A 21,447-nucleotide genomic window follows, 5' to 3' on the forward strand; every position below is an offset into this window, starting at 1 on the left:
CAGTTAAAATTAAAGCTGAATGAATACTTGCCTTTCATTTTTTCTGCTATAAACTACAACATGTGTTAAGTTGTAACCAGATATGGTTAAAATCCAGTCTGTCCTGTTCAGCACACCTGATGGCTGAAAGGTCAAATGTCATTACTATTTTTGTTCTCCTGACCACCACATTACATTTTTGCAGAGTCCTATTATCATGCTTGTTTTTAAAGTCATCCCTCGTTTTGGATGCACCTCTGTTTATGAACAATTAAATGCTGGCATATCCATCTACCCCTCACTTATCCATGGGTGACCGAGGGTTGTCCCAGCTGACACCGGGTGAGAAGTGAAGTACATCCTGGACAGGTTGCCAGTCTATAGTAGGGTTCACACAAACAGACAAAGGACAGCCATGCACCCTCAAATTCACATCTACTGCTAATTTACTTAAGTCACTTGCACATCTAAGCACACTCTCATTTGCACATTCTGTTCAATTGCACATTTCTGTATCACTCTTGTGTATTCTTGTATATTTTGTTATTTTTTCTTTTTCTATAATATTTTCTATATTCTTATCTACCTTTATTTTTATTTTATATGACCTTCACTTTATACCTAATCTTACAATCCCATGTTGTCTTGTTGTTTACCCCCTTGTTGAATACCCAACTGCTGTAACAACAGAATTGCCCTCTGTGGATTAATAAAGGCTGTCCAAGTCTTAGTCTATAATCACATATTAATCGAACATGCCTGTGTTTGAACTGCAGGAGGAAACTGGGGCATCCAGAGAAACTTGATGCTGGCACTGTAAAAACATGCAAGCTCCACTCAGAAGGCCAACAATTCTGAAAGTGGCTGATTTAGTTAAAAAAAAAAAATCATTGTTGAAAAGTATTTTCAATAATATTTCAGATCATTGCCTCACTACTGGCCATTTTGTTGGACAACTAGCATGAGTATTTTGTGCAAAAGTGGTGGATATGGTCAAAAAGATATCTCTGAAACATTTTACCAAATCAAAAAAAAAACTAGGCTAAAAAAAATCATGCAAAACTTTATAATTGGAAACAGTGACCCAACAAAGCCAGCATTGTTAAGTGGCTTCTTACTGGGTACAAAGCTTAACCAACCACCTGTGTCCACGGCACAGCACTTTTTTTTTTTATTAACAGCACTAAACAGATGCTTTTTGGAAAAGCTGTTGTTGTTGTTGCTTAGCAACTACCGAAACCCCCATCTGAAGCATGACACTCCTGCTAAAAGAATTATATTCAAGTAAAACAGTTTGTCCTTTCAATTTCAAACAAGAAGAATAACTGCTGTGAAGTCTGGTGCCAACTGGCTTTTATAGTGAAACACGGCCAGTGGTTGCTAATTATATCTGCGATTTATGTTAGCATATTGCTTTCTCTGTTTCGCTGTTACTCCTATTGCTGCCACAAAGTAATTGGTGTGTTCTGCCTTTTAACCTTGTCCTGTTTTGTTAAATGAAAATAGAATTAGATTCTACAGTGAGACTTGAACAATTTGATGAGTTTGGTTTGCTTTTGAATCAGATTTATAGCTTTTTAAAAATTATCACCTTAAACATTTTTGAAAAGCCACTACTTACTTTAAAAAAACAACAACAACAAAAAAAACATAATTTTTGAGAGTATCAGACAACTAAATCAGTGGAGTCAGGGAAAAGTTTGGAGTCTGACTGTTTGAGGCTGTGGACAGGTGTCTGTTATACGGATAACGAGTTCAAACAGGTGCCATCAATACAGATAACGAGTGGAGGACAGAAGAGCTTCTTAAAGAAGTAGTTACAGGTCTGTGAGAGCCAGAGAACTTGCTTATTGGTAGGTGACCAAATACTTATTTTCCACCATAATTTACAAACAAATTCTTTAAAAGTCCTACAATGTGATTTCCTGGATTTTTTTTTCCATATTCTGTCTCACAGTTGAAGTGTACCTATGATGCACATTACAGACCTCTGTCATCATTAAGTGGGAGAACTTGCACAATTGGTGGCTGACTAAATAGTTTTTTGCCCCACTGTATATGTATGTATGTGTGTGTGTGTATGTATCTATATTTAATTAGACAATGAAATAAAATGTACTTTTGTGTTGTGTCCATGATAATTTTTTTCTTTTAGATTGTAATACAACTAAAAGCACAAATTGGCTGGTATCATTTTGCACAACAACCCATGCAATAAATTTCATAAAACGGGTAAAAGTTAAAGCAGTTAATCACTGTAATAGTTTCTCTGGATCAAACAGCTTTTCAAGTGTACACAATTTTCCTTTTCCTTTGTATGAAAATGAACTGAAATGAAGAAAAAAAAAGAGGTTCACAAATGTACGCCATTATTCCATGCTTGCAGGGGGGCACGGCAATAACGTGAAGTGTAATTAAAGTATGAGCAGTACGAGGAACAAAAAACATTTTCAAATCACAGGGACGGTCATCGCCACAAATCAGCCTCACAGTGTAGGTGCAGAAGTACTCACAGCATGTTAGTATATCCAATCAACAGGTTATGTGTATGAACAGTGAAATGGTAAGGCTGTCTTGTTACTATAGTTACAAAGCCATGGTTCTAAGAAAAACCTTAATAAATGATCCCTTGCATACTTTGCTTTGAATGCAGTATTGAACATTGTGCAAAACATCATCAGAAACTACGTAAAAAATACATTCTGCACATTATACACAAGCTGTATAAAAACCGAAGGAGTAAACATTAAAATCCTGTAGGCATGGTCATTACTGTACATCGATTATGAGGATAAGAGAAGCCAGTTGAGTCAGATAGTACATTTACAGAGATTTAGTCAAAGAGTGTAGTCAGTTCCTTCATTTTGATGCATGAAGTGGTATCATAAACAGTTTTTTCCATCAAATATCCTTTTATTTTTGCTAAATGAAGTTGTCACTAGGTCGCAGTGTCATGTCTTTCCCGTTAAGCATTTGATTTGAATGGCAAAGTGATACAAAATAGTGCAAAGAAAAGAAACCCACAAGTGTCATCCTTCCGTATAGTTGCAGGAGACTTGGTTTGTGCAGTGATCCACTACGTTGAAGAAATCCCCTTCGTGTAATTCTTGATTAGTGGCTATATCGTCTGCTTGAACGTGGACACCAAATCCTGCAGATGTACACACACACGCACACACACATGCAGATAAATACTTGTATGCACAGTCAGGTTTATGAAATCCAATAGCAATAAAGTGCTCATTCTACAGCAATTGAGTTTAGATTGTATTTTCATTTGAGGTGGTCACCTCGTTGGGATTATTGACGGCTGACAGAGAAGCTGTCAACAAACACATGCATAAGATAGGTCTAGAATATAGCATCCTTATTTAACCTAAAGAGTAACCTAAAGAGAAAGCATCTACTTTTTTATCCTTATTGCAAAACCGTTCAATTAGACTATATTTTCTTAAAGAAGAGAAGCCAGCAGAAAAAAATATATATAAAGTGTGTTTCTAAACACCCTGTCAACATCACAGAAGCTGTCAAGTCTGAGGGGGGAAGTAGGTGATATCTATTTAAAGGCACACAGAGTGAAGGTGCCTGATTCTGTCTAACTAGAAAAATCACCAGCCACCTGCTACACATCATAAAGATATCCTGCGCAATTAATGTGCATGTGAGAAAATCTGGTCAAACAGATTGTCAAACCGCCCACACGTTTGCTAATAGGCTCTTCAGATGTGAAACTTGCACTTTTTTTTTTTTTTTTTTTTTAAGAAGCCTGCCCCCTTTGGCACAACTGTGTTTACATCTGTGGAGTGAGCATTTTCACAAATTCGCAGAAATCATGTGATTATAAAGCTCCGACTACCTGCGCTGTGATCTGCCAGATCAGGTGGCTGACTGGGCGGCTGCTTCAGATCACAGTTGCTCTGCAGGGATGTCCCAGTGGGAGGATGTGGGAGGCAGGTGGAAGAGTGAGGCCCACACTGGTCCCCAGGGAAGAGCTGGTGAGGGGAAGGATCAACAAACCTGAAATATTTTAAACTTAAGTAAATATACTGTTTGTGGGATTAAGATTCCTTTGTTATATATGTATAGAAAACAGACATAAACACCTTTGTATGATTATGTCTTCAATGTCTCAACTGACGCAACTCAACAGCAATTATCTTTTCTGTTACATTTGAAATGTATCTCATATTTTAATTAGGAAAAAAAGGAGACAGTGAAAGCTCATGCACATCTACAATTTCTTGTGGACAGGTGCGTAGGAGGAAATATCCACAGGTGAAAGAAGAGGCAACTAATGCACACTGATTTTTTTAACCTAATGAAGCTCTATGAAACTAAATGCTGTATTTCTAAAATAATAATAATAATAATAATAATAATAATATTGCAGGGACAGTGTGCAGTAATCCTCTCTTCTTTAAAGCATATATATTTTCTCAAATCTTAAATTTCTCACATATATCCACTGAATGGAATCAGGGGTTGTAGTATTCTTGCAACTTGCTTTTGGCAAGTGTTACTTTCACTGTGTTGATCTTCTGAGCTGCATATGGGCTAGCATATGGCATCTTAGTTAAAAATATGCAAGAGACAACAGTAAGCAAATTTCTATAAAACTGTTTCAACCTATGCAAAAAAGTCCCTGTTAAAGGTATCATATTCTCATTTTAAACCACTTATTGTAGGGTCAATATACAATTGAGGGACTTTTGAAGCCCATGGGATATATCCTACATCCACTACATTTTTATTAAAAGTAATCACTAAAATGTCAATTAAACAACCGTCCAAATTTAATAACAACCACCTTCTAATTAGTTAAACAATAATACAATGAGCTCATTCAAAATTTGTTTTGATTGTGTTCTTTTTATTAAGTTGAGATAATCATGACAAATATTTCTTTTTTTTTGGTCAATATATCAAGTTTTATATGGAAAATAATAAATTGTATTGGTGTGCCAGAAATCACTTTCAACTAAGTTCCCCATTACAAAAACACCTCTCAAAGAAGTGTGTTGATTCCAGATCACATGACCTGCTCCACATGATGTCATTTCCTCCTGAAGAAAAGACTGGAAGACTCCAAGGCTTTCTGAGTTATTTAATATAAAATAGTGTGTGAGTCAAATGTGGGCTTATAGCTTGTCAACAGGTTTAAAACAATATCTTTATAAACAACTTTCAATCTCAATTTTACTCAACTGTAAATATAATATTTAGAAGAATCTTTGTGTAAAAATGCCATGTGGTGTTTGGCCATAGGTGGCCATGTTGATTTTAGGCTTGAAAACAGCAAAAATGTCAACTGAGATACCTGTCAACTATGTTACAAAAAGTCCCGCAATTATACATTGACCCTGTCGATGTCAAAGGCAAAAGAAATCAAAAACCTCCAGAGTCACTTCAGCTGAAACTGAATCCACTACAACATCATAACAAGTTCACATTTCTGCACAATCTGTGTTAGTTAATATTATTGGTTCCATGACTATTTGATAAACTATCATCTCGTCTAACTGTCCTCAGTTCAATGCTAGCGTGGATGCAGATACGATGGGCTCGTATGTGAAAATCAAGAATGCAGAAAGCTTCCTCTGTCATCTTAAACTAATTGCTTCAGTACATCTAAGTAATGAGAAAAGAAGCTTTCATGTGATACTCTCCTTACATCCGATGCTTCATGACCTCCTGTACAGCTGATTTAGCCCTTCATTTGTTGCATGGCATGGTTTAAGGTTCCAGATGGTGAAAATCCATTCTTTTAGTGTTTGGCGGTTGTTGTAAACTTGGAAGTGTAAAATAAAAGATGTTAAGAAATGTATACTTCTGCCCTTCTTTAAGCTTTGGCTTTCAATCACAGACACAGACAACATATTTTTTTTCCTCAAGTAGGCAAGAACAGCAGCAGATAATGTTTTTTTTTTTTTTTTTGTTAGAGCAAAACAGCCTATTTAAACCAGCCCTAAAACCAGGGGTTATGAGGTCACGGTGAAGCGAACGATCAGCGCAGTATTTTTGAGCTGAAAATGGAAAGACACACTGTGGAGACGTGCAAGACTTTGATTAATTTGCTGAATAGGGACACAATATAGAGCCTTTACATATAATTTAAAAACATGAATTATATTGCTATTTGCAATAGAATATATAGCTTCTGCAGAGAACTGAAAAAATGTAGGCGTTTCAGTCAGTGGGTTCATGGAGACTGATTCTCTGATGCTCCGATTTAAGTATTAAAAGAGACACTCTGCACTCTATGGCGGCACTGTGTGCAGCACAAGCTCATTCAGAGGATTTTCCAGTACAATGGTGCAAGTCTATGCCTGCAGTGTGTTCCTTCAGCACTCTTTTTAGTAGATAATAAATCAAGACCTCTCCATCTGTGTCTTTATTGTAAACTGCTACTACAAAGCAGTCTTCCTGATTTACTGCAGTGAACATTTTTTCTTCTTATGTCATTTTAAACCACTGGAGAAAAGTTCTGTATGTAACTTAAGTCGTACATCTTTTTAAAAAACAAATCAAGGTCATGTATTTAAGAACAAACATTGTGCAATACAGATGATTAAACTAGTACTTTTAAATCCAGTGGGCCATCCAAGGACAACATTTGCATGTATGGTTGCCGGTAAGTTTGCTGACAATATATGCTGAGTGAGTGAAAGGAATCTTGGACAAGTGTACAGAAAATGGCAACAAGGATTTTACAATTGATTTAACATCTAAAAAAGTAATTACAATGCTCTCTCTTCTCCCTCTGGACCTTAAATTGTATTTTTTTTTAGATTTTATGATTCACTTATTGAATTCCTTAGCCGCTCTAGTCGGTGGCTATAGCATCCATTAATGCTAGCGGTCCAGACCAGTGAGGCAAGGCAAGGTCTGCTTTCACAGGCCGATTGTCTACACAGAATCCTGCAGTGAATGCTTTGGCCTACCGCTGATATGTGAACAATCAAAGCCAGTGAGGAGCCATGAGCATCTGGCTGCTCAGGACGACAGAAATCCTTTATCACATGCTTTGAAGTGTATAGATGAAGGGATGTTTTCCTATGGGCTGACGGGGGAAACGTGTCGCTTGCCATTGCCATCCTTAAAAAGGCTTCTTCCCAGCCATAGCATCCAACCATACACGCCGAATGAACAAAAAACAAACGGCAACAGCAAAGAAAAAAAAGCCCACAGCCCTTTGGAGTCTTATTTTAGTGCAAAGTAGTGCTTTCTTTTAAAGTGATTATTCTAATTACGATCTTATAGTCTTGAATCCATGACAACCAATGCTTAAGATGCTTTTTTCAGCTCATCAAAAGAGAGAAAAAAAATCCGTGAGGCAGTCATGGTTAAACTTCTCACTGTGCCAATGGGAATATAAAATGAAAGGAAGATACTACTTGGCTTACTGAGTAAAGCTACCTGCTCTGACTATTGCACATTTCAACACAGTATTTATTTGTCTTTTAGTTTGTTCTGCCAAAAATGGCTTTCTTAAATGAAATGTAAACTTCACACAATGCTTTAAAAAAAAAAAAAAAGGAAATCTCGAGTACCTGTAATTATCCTGTAAGGAGAACAACAGTGCCAGGTGAGGATTGCTGTAGGAGTCTTGTCCTTGTCGAACATCTGAGGAACAGGGATGACAGACACTTCAGGGCTGTCCACCACAGCCGAAAAGCATAAACCTATTATGTGCACATGGTTGCAGGGGGAAGTGCTTACGTATCTACTTCTTTTTTCCTTCTTTAAAAATATCAGACGCATTAATGCAATGAGCCGGAGCTTAGACATACCAGAGTATGAGTCATGGGAGGCACCAGGGGACGTGTTCAAGTTGTTGTCTAGCCTTGCCAGAGGAGAAAGGCTTGGTTGTAGAGGATGGATGGTTAAACAGTCTGTCAGCGTATCCTGGGTCCCATCAGCAGTGGATTTCATCTAGAGAATGGTACATAAACACACAGTTCATCCCATCTTTTTACCTATCCATGCTGCTATGCTGGTGAATGGTGGAACAGTGAGCACTTATTGCCTTTTGTCTTGTTTGTTTGTCACTCGAACAAGTACCTGCATGTCAGGTTCAATGTCGTGTTTTGTGATAGAATGTCAAATACAATCATTTTCTGCAAAACAAATCTTTACATAGGTGTCAATAAAGCAACCTTAAACCTTGATTGTTAACAAAAGTTTACATACACTTGTATAGACTATGTATATCACTGCGGTCTCGCGTTTTCAATGACACTCTTAATTGTCTATGATGGAATCATTGTAACACATGCATCTTTGTCACAAAAATCATGAATTTCACTTCTTTGACAGATTTATTGCAGGTCTTAAGGAAATATGATAAAATATTCTGGGTCAAAAATATCCATACAGGTAATGCTAATATTACTATCTCAACTAGATGCTTTCGGCAGCCGTCTACAAGCTTCTCTTTGTATCTTTGACCACTTCTCTTCACAGAATTAGTGCAGTTCAACTGTATTTGTTATTTCTTTACTACAGTCCACAGGTTCTTGGTGGAGTTTAAGTCAAGACTTTGGGGAGGTCATCCTTAAACCTTATTTCTAGCCTGGTTTAGCCATTTCTTTATCACTTTTGACATGAGTCTGGGGTCTTTCTTATTCTAAAACATCCAACTGTGTTCAGAGCTCAACCTTCTGGCTGATATTTTTGGTTTGTGCATAATAATACCACGGCCATGCTTTATGGTTAAGGGCCTCATTGTCTCTCCTCCAAACATATTGCTGGTCATTGTGGCTAAACAGCTATGTTTTTTATTCATCTGACCACATAGTTTTCATCTAGAAGGCCTTCTCTTTGTTCTTGTGTGTGTAAATGTTCTGTTGGGATTATTTAAATAGGCCCAGGGAAGACAGTAGCTGTAGTCAATCATAATCACTCACAAGAAGTGAAAGAATGGCAGTGAGAAATTTAGATTAACATCATTTTCTATATCAAACCTGATAATAAACAATACTACAACAGTTAACTATATATAACGCGTGGTTTTCTTTTATTTTTGTTATATTTTGCTTTGTTATTTTATGTTTCTGAGTTTTGATTAGTTAGATATTACTAACACATCTTAAAGTCTGACACATCTGATTTATTATCATGACTCCTCCTCTGGCAGTCACCTTGAGCACTTTTGTTTTTAGATGTTAAAAAGCTGCATTCATACATCATCTGAACAGGAAAAGTCAGTGTTACATTAGCTGTGGCTGCGCCATTAATTTTTTGAAAAATCAAACCAAAGCCATAATAAAATCAATTTGAAATTAATCTGGAAGCCAGTGTAATGCATCTCAAATGGGCATCCTGCCAGAAAATATGTTGGACGAAGCACCACTTTGCCTCTCACTTCCCACATTTGCTGCTACTCTAGTATCAAATAAAGAAGAAATATTTATATGGGAAAAAAAACTATTACTTATATTTTGGAGTCAAGCTTATTTCCCACCATCAGAGAAGGTGAGAAAATGTCAATTATGGGCTGTATACAGCTTATGGGCTATGATTTTGCAGTTAACCTTTCAAACAGCCAAAAATAATATGCAATCTTTCTGAACAACTACATGTGAAATCACAATTACATTAAACCTTTATTATCTGCATTTTAGATAAAAGGAAGTTGAGCACACAGGAGACTTCGTAAAATGTCACTTTTTTTTTTAGCAACAACCCACCTTCTCTGTCTGTATCTATGGCGACATATCGGCATATACCTCTGTGCTGAAGAGCATCCCTCTCACACATGCAATTAATAACTGCAACATAACGGTGCCACAAGTAAAACTATGAGGCGAATGCAATGCAGTGGAGTGACCCAGAGGACAGTTAAATGAAGAAAATAAAATAAAGGACATGAATACTAAACAAGGATATGGCCTTCAGCATAATTACATGTATTTTTGTGTGACCTAGTTCTGTCAGTGGTAACCTTACCACATGCGATGTGTCACACTGAGATATTTTCACATTTTAACTGCATGCTAGATGTAAGTTTAATAAAAGTTAAAGTAAATGATGTTTTTCTAACAGAGTGAGATGGACAGATATCTTATTGTCGGCTAATTCGAACAAATGAAAGCACAATGAAATTAAATTTATGATGCGTCAGTGTGATCTATTCTCTGTTCGAAGTCGTAATGTTGATGTCAACTTGCTGTGAACCAGCTCTGAGGTTCAGTCAACAAGAAAAGTTATTTGTGACAGCAAGTCTTTTAGAGATCTATTTAAACTTCTCAGTTGTCAGACAGTGCTCACTGAGCTGCGTTTTTCTATCGTAATTGTGTGTATTACAAGTAATATATTTTAAAGAACAGTTTTGTTTAATTGTGAATTGTGCGTCGCGCTTTAGTACTTGCCTTCTTCCGTAGCTGTCGTTCTTTTGTCGAATGGGACTTCATGTGTTTCCTCAAGGAGCTGGGATCAGTGTAGCGCTTTGCACAGCCGGGAACCTGGCAGGCGTAAGGTTTCTGTACAACCAAAGACATACAGGCACTTATGGAAGCATTGACATACCATCCATGATTGGACATGCATTAGTGCCGGGCTGACACTCACTGTGTCCAGGTGTGTGCGCTGGTGTTTAGCTCGGTCACTTGAGTTGCTGAAAGCCTTGTGGCATCCTGGGTGCTGACACATATAGGGTTTCTCCCCCGTGTGGCTCCGCAGGTGGATCTTCAGATTTTCTAGTCGAGAGAAAGCCTTCTTGCAGCCTTCAAACTGGAAACACAGTGAGAGCAGTTGAAGTCCTTCAACAAATGCACACATTTAAAAAAGGAATGATTATTGAAATACATTGTGTTTTAGGTGTTGCAATATTCAATATGAACTCTCCAAGCATCTCTAATGTGAGGCTGTGCGTACTCTACCCTCACAGTATCTGCATGTTTGCTGAAATCGCCACAGACAAAAGGCTGCTGACCTCAGTGTGTGGGAGGAAGTGGAAGAGGAAATATAGAAATCCTTTTGAATAGAAAAAATGCTGTCATTTAGTTTGAGGCTAACATTCAAGGTGGCCGTAAATGTTCATTGCTGGATTCATGGCTGACTGGAAAGCAGCTATAAGTCACAAAACATTGAGAAGTAAAACATTTAGGAAGTGAATTGTGATCTATTCAGAACTGGAAATCCTGATTGTAGTTAACAGACTCTGTTATATTGTCTCTGTAGGTCTGAATATCACGCAGAATTGCCATTAGCTACATTAGTAATGAATTATTTTGTGAATCTGTTCTGATACTTTACATGAGTGTAGCTTTATATTTAGATGTTGAGATGCAATTTTGCAGGAGTTTAGTAAAACATAGCCACAATTATGACCAGACCATAATGACCAGGCTCCCATGAAGACGAGCTACAGTCCCTGACTCAGCGGCCTGGGTTTGATTCCAGCTCATGGCTCTTTGCTGCAGATCTTCCCCCCATTCTTCTCACTGCTTTCCCGTCTACCCCTCTACTAACCTGTCTAACAAATCCAACAAAAGCCGCCCCCGCCCCCCACACCACCACCACCACCACCAATAAAAAAGCAATGTACATTTTGTCACAGTTGAGGGAGAAATCAGCTGCAGGCCTCCCAAAAGGCAACAAATGGGTTAGAGTTTTAGGTCAGGGAGTGTTTGTTAAGACCTCAAAAAGAAGTACAGTTGTTTTTAAATTTCTTCTACTGTAACACAAATAAAACGGTTTTAGTAATTGATTTGATAGCTGCAGCGTCACCAGCAGGGGTCAGTGTTTATACACACATATATTGCTTTGTGTTTTCAATCCTCTGCCTTGCGTCACCTCAACAGCAGTTAATGGCGATAAACTACAAAATGAATAAAAGCCACATTTATTAGACCATTTAGTAGATTTTATATGTGACACCATAACACATATGTAGCTACACATATGTCAGCTTTCTACACAAGTTCCTACAGATGCTCATGTGTCTGGGGTTTCAAGAAAACATTAATGCCACAGAAATCCCAAACAGCAAAACTGCTCTTTTTTTGCAGAATCATGTGACTACAGTGACTTCACTGCTAAAATATGTGAATGATCAAAGCTGGTGTGTTGTAAGGGCAGGACCTTACTCTCCCACTTCCTGCTCACAGGGGATTTGGAATGTCCTTACTAAGCCTCATGGGTAAAACACTCAGACCATGTCCGATATTGTTGTTCTTCCTCCAAGACTGGATTCTTCACATACTGATACTCCTCAATCATCAGTGCCAGGGTCAAATTAAACTGTTTTTTCTTCCTGTTATTAAAAATACTTGCCATTCTTTCTCATCGACATCTACCCTCTGCGACTCTAACCTGCCTTACTTGTTATTGCGACTGAACTTGAAAATTGTCTTCAAAAAGCTATTAATATCAAACTTAAATGCCATGGCAACTATTTATGAATGTTCTACAGAGAATACGGTGTAAATGAATAAGGTGTAAGTTGATCAGGACTCGATACAACAAATTCTATATATTTTGGCAAAGCAAGCACACTAAATTTGAAATTCAGGAAATTAAAGTAACACAAAATGAGAAATGCTTCACATAACCTCTTTAGTCATCTTTTCATAAGGAGCTATTACCTTAAAAGCTCCTTCTCAAAGGGCTACGGTAGCAAAACAGACCAAGCCTAAATATAGATTCAAGAAAAGAACCAAGAGCTGACCCCTCAACTAGAAGCGCCCCAAGAAATACAGGCCAGACAGAGATAAATAGTCTCCCAGAACCAAAGTGGACAGACAAGCGAAAAACCAGCATAAAGCTAAAATCCTGCCAGGAGTATCCAGAAGTAGGTAACTGTGTAACTCTCTCTCTCTGTCTCACCAAGCTCTCATACAGCACAGAGGGCTTTTTAGCTTGTCACAAGGGATGTTTGGGCTGAAAAGAAAGCAGTATGGCTCCTCAGAGGAGATGAGTGTTACAGCCAGCTTCTGACAGGTCCTGGCAGGTACTCATGCCCAGGCTGAACAATGACAGCTGCAGTCTGTGCCAGCAGGCTGTGTCCAGTGCCCAGTCTTACTCTGAGGTCAATTCACTCTGGACTCCACTCTTCCCTGTTTCACCGGTGATATTTCAACCCTTTTTTTTTTCTTTGCTCTTCTCATTTCACATCTTTCCTTCTAAGTTTCTGTTTCCACTGGCTCATAAATTCCTGGTGGAAAGTAGCACTGGAAAGAGAAGTTTTGCAACATCTGAGAGCCTCTCAAAAATAGGCCAGAATGCATGAAACTGAATAATATATATCGTATGAACCTTTTTAAAACTACAGGCAATCAATAGCTGGTATCATAATAAATTCTAAATGACATTTTAGAGCTTTTCGTGAAGCTGAAGAAGTGGTTTAGAGCTCTGGATCATTTAATGTTTACAATATGCCAATTTAGAGTAAGATTCATTCTGTTTTTTTTTAATCACAAACTTGATTTACTTCTGTTCGAATAAAAAAGGCAATGGGACTAAATGATTTGTTTACAGAAGCCAAATAATGACAGGGCCAACGATGTGAAAATCTGCTCCAGGTACTGAAGCATCACTTCCTACTGCCAAAACCAACTTGGTTCCCTCCAAACAAGTGGAATTATGGCGCTTAAAGTGTTGTCAAACCTGAAATATCATCAGGCTTGTTTTTAGTGGGGATTAAAGGGCTTGAATTACAAGCTACAGCAGAGAAATTCAGTGGATTAAGAAGAAACTAAGGTTCAATTTTCATTCAGCACAAAAGCATCAGTTGATCACAGCACGATTAATGCATAAGGAAAGAAAACTGATTAAATACTGGGCGATTTTGCTTGAAATATAAACAAATTATTGTTTTACTTATTATTATATATTATAAAGTCAGTATAATTAAGCTAAAAACACAGTTCACTCTCTTTTTCAGGCTTTGTGTCATAGTAGAAAACAACCACACAGCGCTGGCTAATAATTCCAGAGAATAAACTATTTTCATTACCTGAAATGTGTGCAAATGAAATTAAAAACATATCTAAAAATCACATTTAACGTTCTTCCTCGCAATGGCTGTCAAACCATGCTTGTAAAAATCACAGTGACATATGCAAATAGACTGGTGAGTCGAGGATACATTAACAAACTGTTCATCGGTTAAACAGATTGTGAGATGACAGGTACAAGTCTGGGCCTGCCCTATATGTTCACTGTGTAATGAGAGCTCCCTCATTGTTCTGTTGCTGCTGCTGCTGCTGCTGCTGCTGCTGCTGCCTGGAGCATTTCATATATCATGCATCGGTTTATTCACCTGCCAATCACCTCTTGAGAAAAACTGGGCTCTGCATCTTTTATAACAGCTTTCTTTAAATATCACGGTGCTTTTAGCTATTCTCACTGTTCCTGAGAATAGCTAAGTTTTTTAACCTGAGTTTTTCCATCTAAAATTTCCTTAAACTTATCAGTTGAAGTAATCACATGCACAGACTCGAGCTCTGGTCGATGAAAACAGAAAATAAGCGCCTGAACTCTTGGCATAATGTTCAGTCCTGATCTGAAATAGATCCACACAGGATCAAAATGTCTCATTAAAGTGCATGAGCGGTAAGTCTAATGTGCAAGCTTCTCTCTTTATGTACTTAGAATTTGCCCACAACAACAACAGTATCACAAACACTTTGCCACTTAGTATGTATTCTGTTTTTGGCCATGGGTGGTGACCATAAATCATTTATCATTCCACAGTGAACACAAAACCATCCAGCGACTGCAGGCCCATGGCAACAGAGCTGCCTTCAACTAATAAGTGAGTATTTTGGAGCGAAAGGTTGACTGCAGGAATGCAACGCTGTTAATGATCGACTTGTTGAAAGCAGCGACGTGAAGCATGTTTGGCCTGCGGTTTGTTAATTACTCATCTAAGTCTCAAGTATTTTCACAGTGGGAGCGAGGAAAAGACAATAAATACTGCTTTTAGCAATGCTAGCTATGTGGCCCAAAGGGTAATTGATGTCTGATGGTCAGCTGGGTCACCGCTTTAATCTGGAAGTAAATATTACAAGAGCTGTTTGGTTGAAAAACATTTTGGTTTCCAGATGAAGTTCCCTAATGATTTTGGTGACATGTCGGAGACTTTTGGTGAATCCTCTCAACAAATATTAAATAAAGATAATCCAGCATCTACTGAATGAATTAGCATAGATTGAGACACAGATAGTCCTACTGCTCAGCTGATTTAGTTTACTGACTTTGACATCCTCTTCCTTTTACTTTTCACCACCTCCATAGTGTTAATTTGGCTTTAGTTGGAGTATCTGATGCATCTACACTTTCTACAGACATTCATGGTTCCCTCAGGATGAACTATAGCCTAGCCGCGCTAGACCCATGTTCTGAAGGCACAAGGGTCTAGGCACGCTCGACAGGGAGGGAGGCGGGCTAAAAGGTTGTCTATCAAATCCCTCTGCAGCAATTGGGTAGGTATACAACCAATCAGCACAACGAATAGGCTGACGTAGTTCCGAGAGCACCGGCGGATTGTGGCTAAGTCCCATTAGCTTCCCAACCAGCGGAGCCGCGGAGCCAACTGGTATATTAAGGATTTGCCATATCCTGTCGGCATAAGTCCAAATACGTCTTTCTTCTCAATGAAACACTTCAGTGCCGTCCTTTGTTTATCTTTCAAGTTGAATTTCGCTTCAAATCTTTAAGGGCTGTGGCCAAAGCCGAGTCGAAAGATAACTGTTTATTGTGTGCCGGTTGTTTCTGTCAGAATCATCACGCCTCTGTCATCACTTCGTTACGCCCGCCTTCTGACTCCACTTCATGGTGATTCCTCCGGCCAGTTTTAGGAGCATCCAGCCTCGAGCCTTATGGAGGGTAACTAGACCCACCCTGGCAGAGAATGAAATTCGTTGCCGTGGGTTGTCTAGCGCGGCTAGGCTAGATGAACTATGCTATCACTTTGGTGATACCTTGACTTTTGTCATTCCTTTTAGATGTCAAATACTGTGAGTTGTGCCCAAATAGCTGAAAAAGCAATGAAATCCCCATCAGCCTTAATTGTAATTGGTCAACAAATGTTAAGATGTTGTTGTACTAACAAACATTACACCAGCTTCACATCTGCCTAATATTAGCATTGTCAAAGTGAGCATTAGGAATAGACGGATTATCGACCTGACTGATTATTGTGGTTGATATTTGGCATTTTTCAGATTATCACTATATTGACCAATTATTGACAGTTTAACGCACTGTTTCAGGTCTGATGCAGCCTCCTCTCTCTGTCTGTAGTCACTCTCTCTAGCAGAGACTGCAAAAAACTGAACCAGAAACACAAGCTGTTGCCATAAACCAGGAATTTAGCTTCTCTCACAGTGGCTAAGGCTATGTTAACTGCTAAATTAGAAGGCAGGAACAGATTAACTTGAAACAGAGTCTGGAAAACAATAATGTATCATGCTTTAAGGTATGGACTTTAGTTGACGATTTAAAAAAAAAAAAATCGAGAACAGCAGATGGAACTGCAGCAGACAAACTGATCAATCTCAGTTAATCTCATGTAAACAAAGGAGAGAGTCCTAGTTTACTCACTCTTATTTCTATTTTAATGAAAAAGTCTAGTTATTAATGACAGGTTCACTGTTGTCACCTGCTGTTAAAACACTACATTTAATGTAAATCAGTTCCAAATATCGGTTACCAGCCTTTCTTCATTGCCAATAACCGGCATAGGTCTCAACACTGAAAAACCCATAGCAGTCTCTCCCTAGTGATGATGATGGTAGAGTAATGCTAGCATTTAGCTTCAGGCATCACTGTTGCTTAAGTACAAGAGTGACAATAGATTCTTAAACTTGATTCTTCTTTGTACACTGAGACTTTCATTTTACACTCACTAACAATAATAACCAAACTACAAAGCCATCTTTAAACTTCAACACATCAGAAAGAACAACATCATTCAGAACTGCGAGACACAAAGCCAGTAATTCATCAATAATCAGGCCCATGTATAAACTCTGAGTTTTTGGCCAAAGGAGCATGCCAGACTACGGGGCATCACCTTCCCAGAACCACAGCCAAGTTTGTCAGACGGTGGCCTGGCAAAGTCCCGGCTGTTGACAAGACCAGTAGCTACTAGAGCACCATGGTGCAATGCCAGATCTAAAGTGCTAGGACTCCTTTGTGCTGATTTAATAACTATATAATTGACTTAACTCCCATGTCAATTATCACAGAGCTCCGCTAATTACCCCATGGCTTCAGTTAAGAGAAGAGAGCGGCATTATTTCTGATCTAAACCTTGGCCGTAAACCCAAAGAACATGAAGGCATTTACCCTAGAAAAAGGCTTTTTTCCCAGCAGGCTGAGGCATTAAAGCCTTCAACTAGACACTGCGGCTTTGAATGGAACACTCAGAATTGAACTCAGTGAGCTCTGACATTCATCATGTTCCTGCTTTGACTGCATTCATCGCCTTCTCACAAACGAGTCCAAAAAAATATTCATCTGATCGAGAGGGAGCTTGCTTTGTGGATTGTCAGGAGGGGGCGCTATATGAGATGCTTTCTAAGAGGCCGAGAAATAAAGTACGGAAATAAAGCAGTGAATTATGTTGCGTGAAAAGAGACGTGGCTGCAAAGGTATACCGAACACTTGTTGGGTTTCTCTCCTGAATGGACCCTCATGTGGATAAGAAGTTTGTATCGGGCGTTGAAAGGCTTGAAGTTGCGTGGACAGCCCACCCAGTAACATGTAAAATCCTCAGCCTTCCTCTGGTCCACATGGAGCTTTTCTATGTGCCTCACCAGCTCCTCCTTTTGGTCATACACCGCGCTACAGTCCAACCACCTGCAGCAGTGGGCCCCATAGTCATCTAGCTCTCCCTCTTCTTCTTCCAGCATCGGGATCTGGGGTAAAAAGCTGACTCCGTGCCTGGGAGGAACCATCGGAGCTTGCGCGTCCTGAGAAGAGGGTTTTATTCTGGCGAGGTGGATGTGCTGGTGCGAGTGGTAGGGTGGTGGAGGCCCGTGTGGAGTAGCAGCCTCTTGGATAGAAGTCAGCAGAGCTGGCTCTAACTGTAGAGGTGGCAGCATATTGTTGGCGGTTTGGCTGCATCTGTCTGAAGTCTTCTCCAGCACCCCTCCTTCATCGGGGAGGCACTGCTGCTCCACCACCATGTTAGCCATCTGGCTCTCCAGACCCCCTCCCTCTTCAAGCATCTGCATACGGCCACACTCTGACTGCGGGGCCAAGGCTTGTGAAGAGCCTGGCATGGTGTAGGGATGGGTCTGGGGGATGCAGCGACCCCTCACACCCAGAAAGTGACCGTAGCTCTCCGACTGAATGGGCGAGAGCGTGGGATGGGAGGCCGGGGAGCTGCGGGAGCCATTGATGTAAGCCACGAGCGAGGTAGGCGAGGTGCGTATAATGGAGTTGAAATCGATGCCCATGACATCGGAGAGAGGTGACATGGAGAGGGCTCTCTTCTTCGCACGAGACTGTCTGGGGCTTCCGACCTCACCTCCGAAGAGATACGAGGGCAGGGAGGCGGAGGTGCTCGTGCCGCCTGATACGGTCGTGCCGGGCGAAAGGCTGAGCTGCTCCACACCTTCACTGGCCTGAGTGGAGCTCTGAGGTAATCCCAGGGGAGGAAGCACACGGTAACCATATGGCCAGTCATGTCTGCCACTAAACATCGACTGCGTTTCAAACAGGCTGAGGGTGGTGGATGCCAGGGATTCTCTGGACAGCACAGATCTGAGAAAAAAAGATTCACGTTATCAAGACAACGCTCTTTACTGTGAGCTCATCTTTACATAACATCACCGATAGTGCTCACCTGGCATCCATGTGGGGAACGCTGTGAGCCTGCGATGGAGGATGAGGTGCTACAGGCCCAGCGGTATATGGTTGGCCTGTGACTACTGCCATGGGACTGTTGGTCACTGTTAGGTTAACACCAGCTGCTTGACCAAACACATCCATGGCAGGACCAGACGCAGGGCAATCTGCTGGACACAAGCCCAGAATTCAATAAGTAAAATATCCACATGGGAGCTACTTTTTTCCCCCCAGCACATAGGTCACAGCACAGCAACAACTTCTACACTTATTCAACAGATTTCCACAAAGCAGTTCAAAGTGTGAACATGATATCAGACAACTATCTGAAAAAGACACTAAAAATAGACCCTGAATGCAGCATTTTGAGTCTGTTTTGAACTCAGGCTCATAGAGTGCAGTGTGGAATTTCCCCTCAGAACAGAGACTCTGCTCTGCTCTGTTAATCACTAATGAGCTTTTCACCTCCTTCCACTTTTCAGTACAAAATTTAGGGACAAGCTTTATGCTTGGTAAATTATCAATAAATATAGGAACAGAAGGGCCAGCGAGAAGACGGCGAGGTTCTGAGGAGCACAATAGGAATAAATGAGGGGTGAAGATAGTAAATCCCTTATGATTCACGTGAAGTAGTGAAGCTCATTCACTTCTTAGTCTCAGTTACAATGTAGGCAGGTATATGGCACAAATAAACTGCTGATCTGACTAAAGTTGCATTTGTATTTTGCTCACACACCTGTACTGAGTTGAACTTTTACCTTTGAAGCTATTATTAAAGGAGCGGAGTCGTGTCTGTGCATTAGTCGTCCCTGTTGCGTTGTGAGGATGATGAGCAGCAGGTGAAGCAGTGGACATGCTGAGATGCTTCCCGTTGGTCAACACCCTTCTGCGGAGGCTCAGGTTTGGCAGGACGACGTGGTTTCCGCTCTGTTTCCCAGCAGTTAAGTCATGGATGGCCCCTCTTTTTGCTTTGTCCATTCTCCCCGAGGAGACACTGAGGTTTGTCCTTTGTGGGGAGGACAGGGGCATCCTGATGGACTGGGACTGGTGTCCTCTGATCATGCTCAGCGATGGAGACACGCTACAAGGAGACACCAGCAGCTGACAACCTTTTCCACTCATGGCTGAAGCACCGGAAAGTTGGGAAGCCAAGTTATTGTAAAGTTTGCTTTACTCAGAAAGCAGTAATCCAAGGCTCATACCTAGGAATTAATACAAACACAGGAAAAAGCATACAGTCTCAAATTAAGTTTGGATGAATTCAAATATGGAAGTAAACTGCAAAAGTGAACTACAAGCTTAGAATTTGTACTTTGGACCTCAAATCTGCAGAAAACCACTCAACCAAAACAACCTGTGTGTTTTTTTGATACTGTTTGAATGCGTCACACTTGAAACCTTCCAATTATATCCGTGAACATATAGGCTATACCATATTATCTTCAGCAGTATCAGTATGACCATAAACACATATGGAATTTCAAAATAAAAGCATAATATTACAGTGTGTTCCCTAATATCCATAAAAACAGCATCTGTTTATGAGAATCGTATCTAAAAAGTGCTCAAGCAGTAAAAAAAACATGGCCTTTGCAAGTTATTTTTCCCTCCACCACTCTGCTATTGTTCGTGTCGCGTTAAACTCACCTATTGTTGTCGCAAACACTTTCCCCAAAGTGACATGTCAGGATAAATGTCTGCTCCAGTCCTCGGAGCTGTGACTGTGATCTGCATAAGAGATCAACGGCAGAGTTTCTCTCTCAGTGTGTTTCTGCTGAAGGCTGTAAACTGAGCACAGAAGTCAAGCCTCCGAGGAATCTGTGTGTTTGAAGCGTCCCAGCTCTCCGCGCTGTTTCCAGGAACTTCTTGTCTGCACCGATTACTCTTTTGCCCTTGACGCGGTTTCATGTGAACGACGTCATTTCAAACCGAGTGGACCTTAAGAGTAAATAATTAAGGTTTTTTTCCTTGTCAGTCACCAGTTTCACTCTGTGGCATGCAGAGTGTTTGTGTGCGTAAAAGGCATTCCTCAGGTGAGCGCGTATTTGTGTCGCACTTTGATAATCTTTCTTTTTCACTTTTTTCAAACATTTTATCTGAGTATTAGGGTGACACGTGAAGAAGAAGCATGGGCGTCCTCCCTCAAGAAATTTTGGGTCCGAAACATTTAACTTCCTGCATTTTGCACGCTTTTATGTTGCACTTTGGCTCCTTTCCGCACCAATTTATGGCCAATATGTCTTTTTTTTTAAGTAAAGGAAAACGCCAAATTCAGACCATTGGATACAGTCAGTTTCCAAAAACTGAACACAGATTTGTGTATCAGAATTTTTTTCTCCTTTTCTCCCATTAACCATCTGACAACCTGACGTCATATATAAGAATTCGTTCATCAGTTAAACTGCTATATTTACTTTAATGTTTAAACAAAAATGTTTTGCAGACACACTGTAGAAAAAGAAAAAAATCTGTAAAAAGCAAGCAACAGCAAAAAAATCAAATAAATTAAAATATCGCAGCAAGGGTGCTGGAAAAAAAAATTAATAAAATGATCAAATATTGCAACATTCAAAAACTATATCAAACAAAAAATTTAAAAAATATATAAAAATGTTTTTAAGTAATGATATTGTAGAGGATTTTAATACAGTAAATTTAAATTAATTC

At 39.7% G+C, this 21,447-nt stretch overlaps 1 protein-coding gene across 2 annotated transcripts; it reads right to left on the bottom strand.

Annotated features, from left to right (window-relative positions):
* Positions 1-2,212: 2,212 nt before the first annotated feature.
* Positions 2,213-21,030, bottom strand: glis3 (GLIS family zinc finger 3). 2 transcript variants are annotated; one of them, XM_022215264.2, is made up of 10 exons: positions 20,428-21,030; positions 19,539-19,982; positions 18,779-18,947; positions 17,586-18,696; positions 10,549-10,710; positions 10,350-10,460; positions 7,770-7,911; positions 7,530-7,602; positions 3,836-3,971; positions 2,213-3,130 (listed from the first exon to the last, which is right to left on the bottom strand). In XM_022215264.2, the coding sequence occupies exons 2-9, from the start codon at positions 19,900-19,902 to the stop codon at positions 3,881-3,883; spliced, it is 2,223 nt and encodes a 740-aa protein (XP_022070956.2). In that variant the 5' UTR covers positions 19,903-19,982; positions 20,428-21,030; the 3' UTR covers positions 2,213-3,130; positions 3,836-3,880. The 2 variants fall into 2 exon arrangements, with proteins under 2 accessions (XP_022070956.2, XP_022070950.2); XM_022215258.2 differs by having other exon boundaries at positions 3,836-3,996; positions 20,428-21,025.
* Between the last annotated feature and the right edge of the window lie 417 nt (positions 21,031-21,447).

The sequence above is a fragment of the Acanthochromis polyacanthus genome, chromosome 18 (assembly GCF_021347895.1).
Source record: "Acanthochromis polyacanthus isolate Apoly-LR-REF ecotype Palm Island chromosome 18, KAUST_Apoly_ChrSc, whole genome shotgun sequence".
Classification (NCBI taxonomy): Eukaryota; Metazoa; Chordata; class Actinopteri; family Pomacentridae; genus Acanthochromis; species Acanthochromis polyacanthus.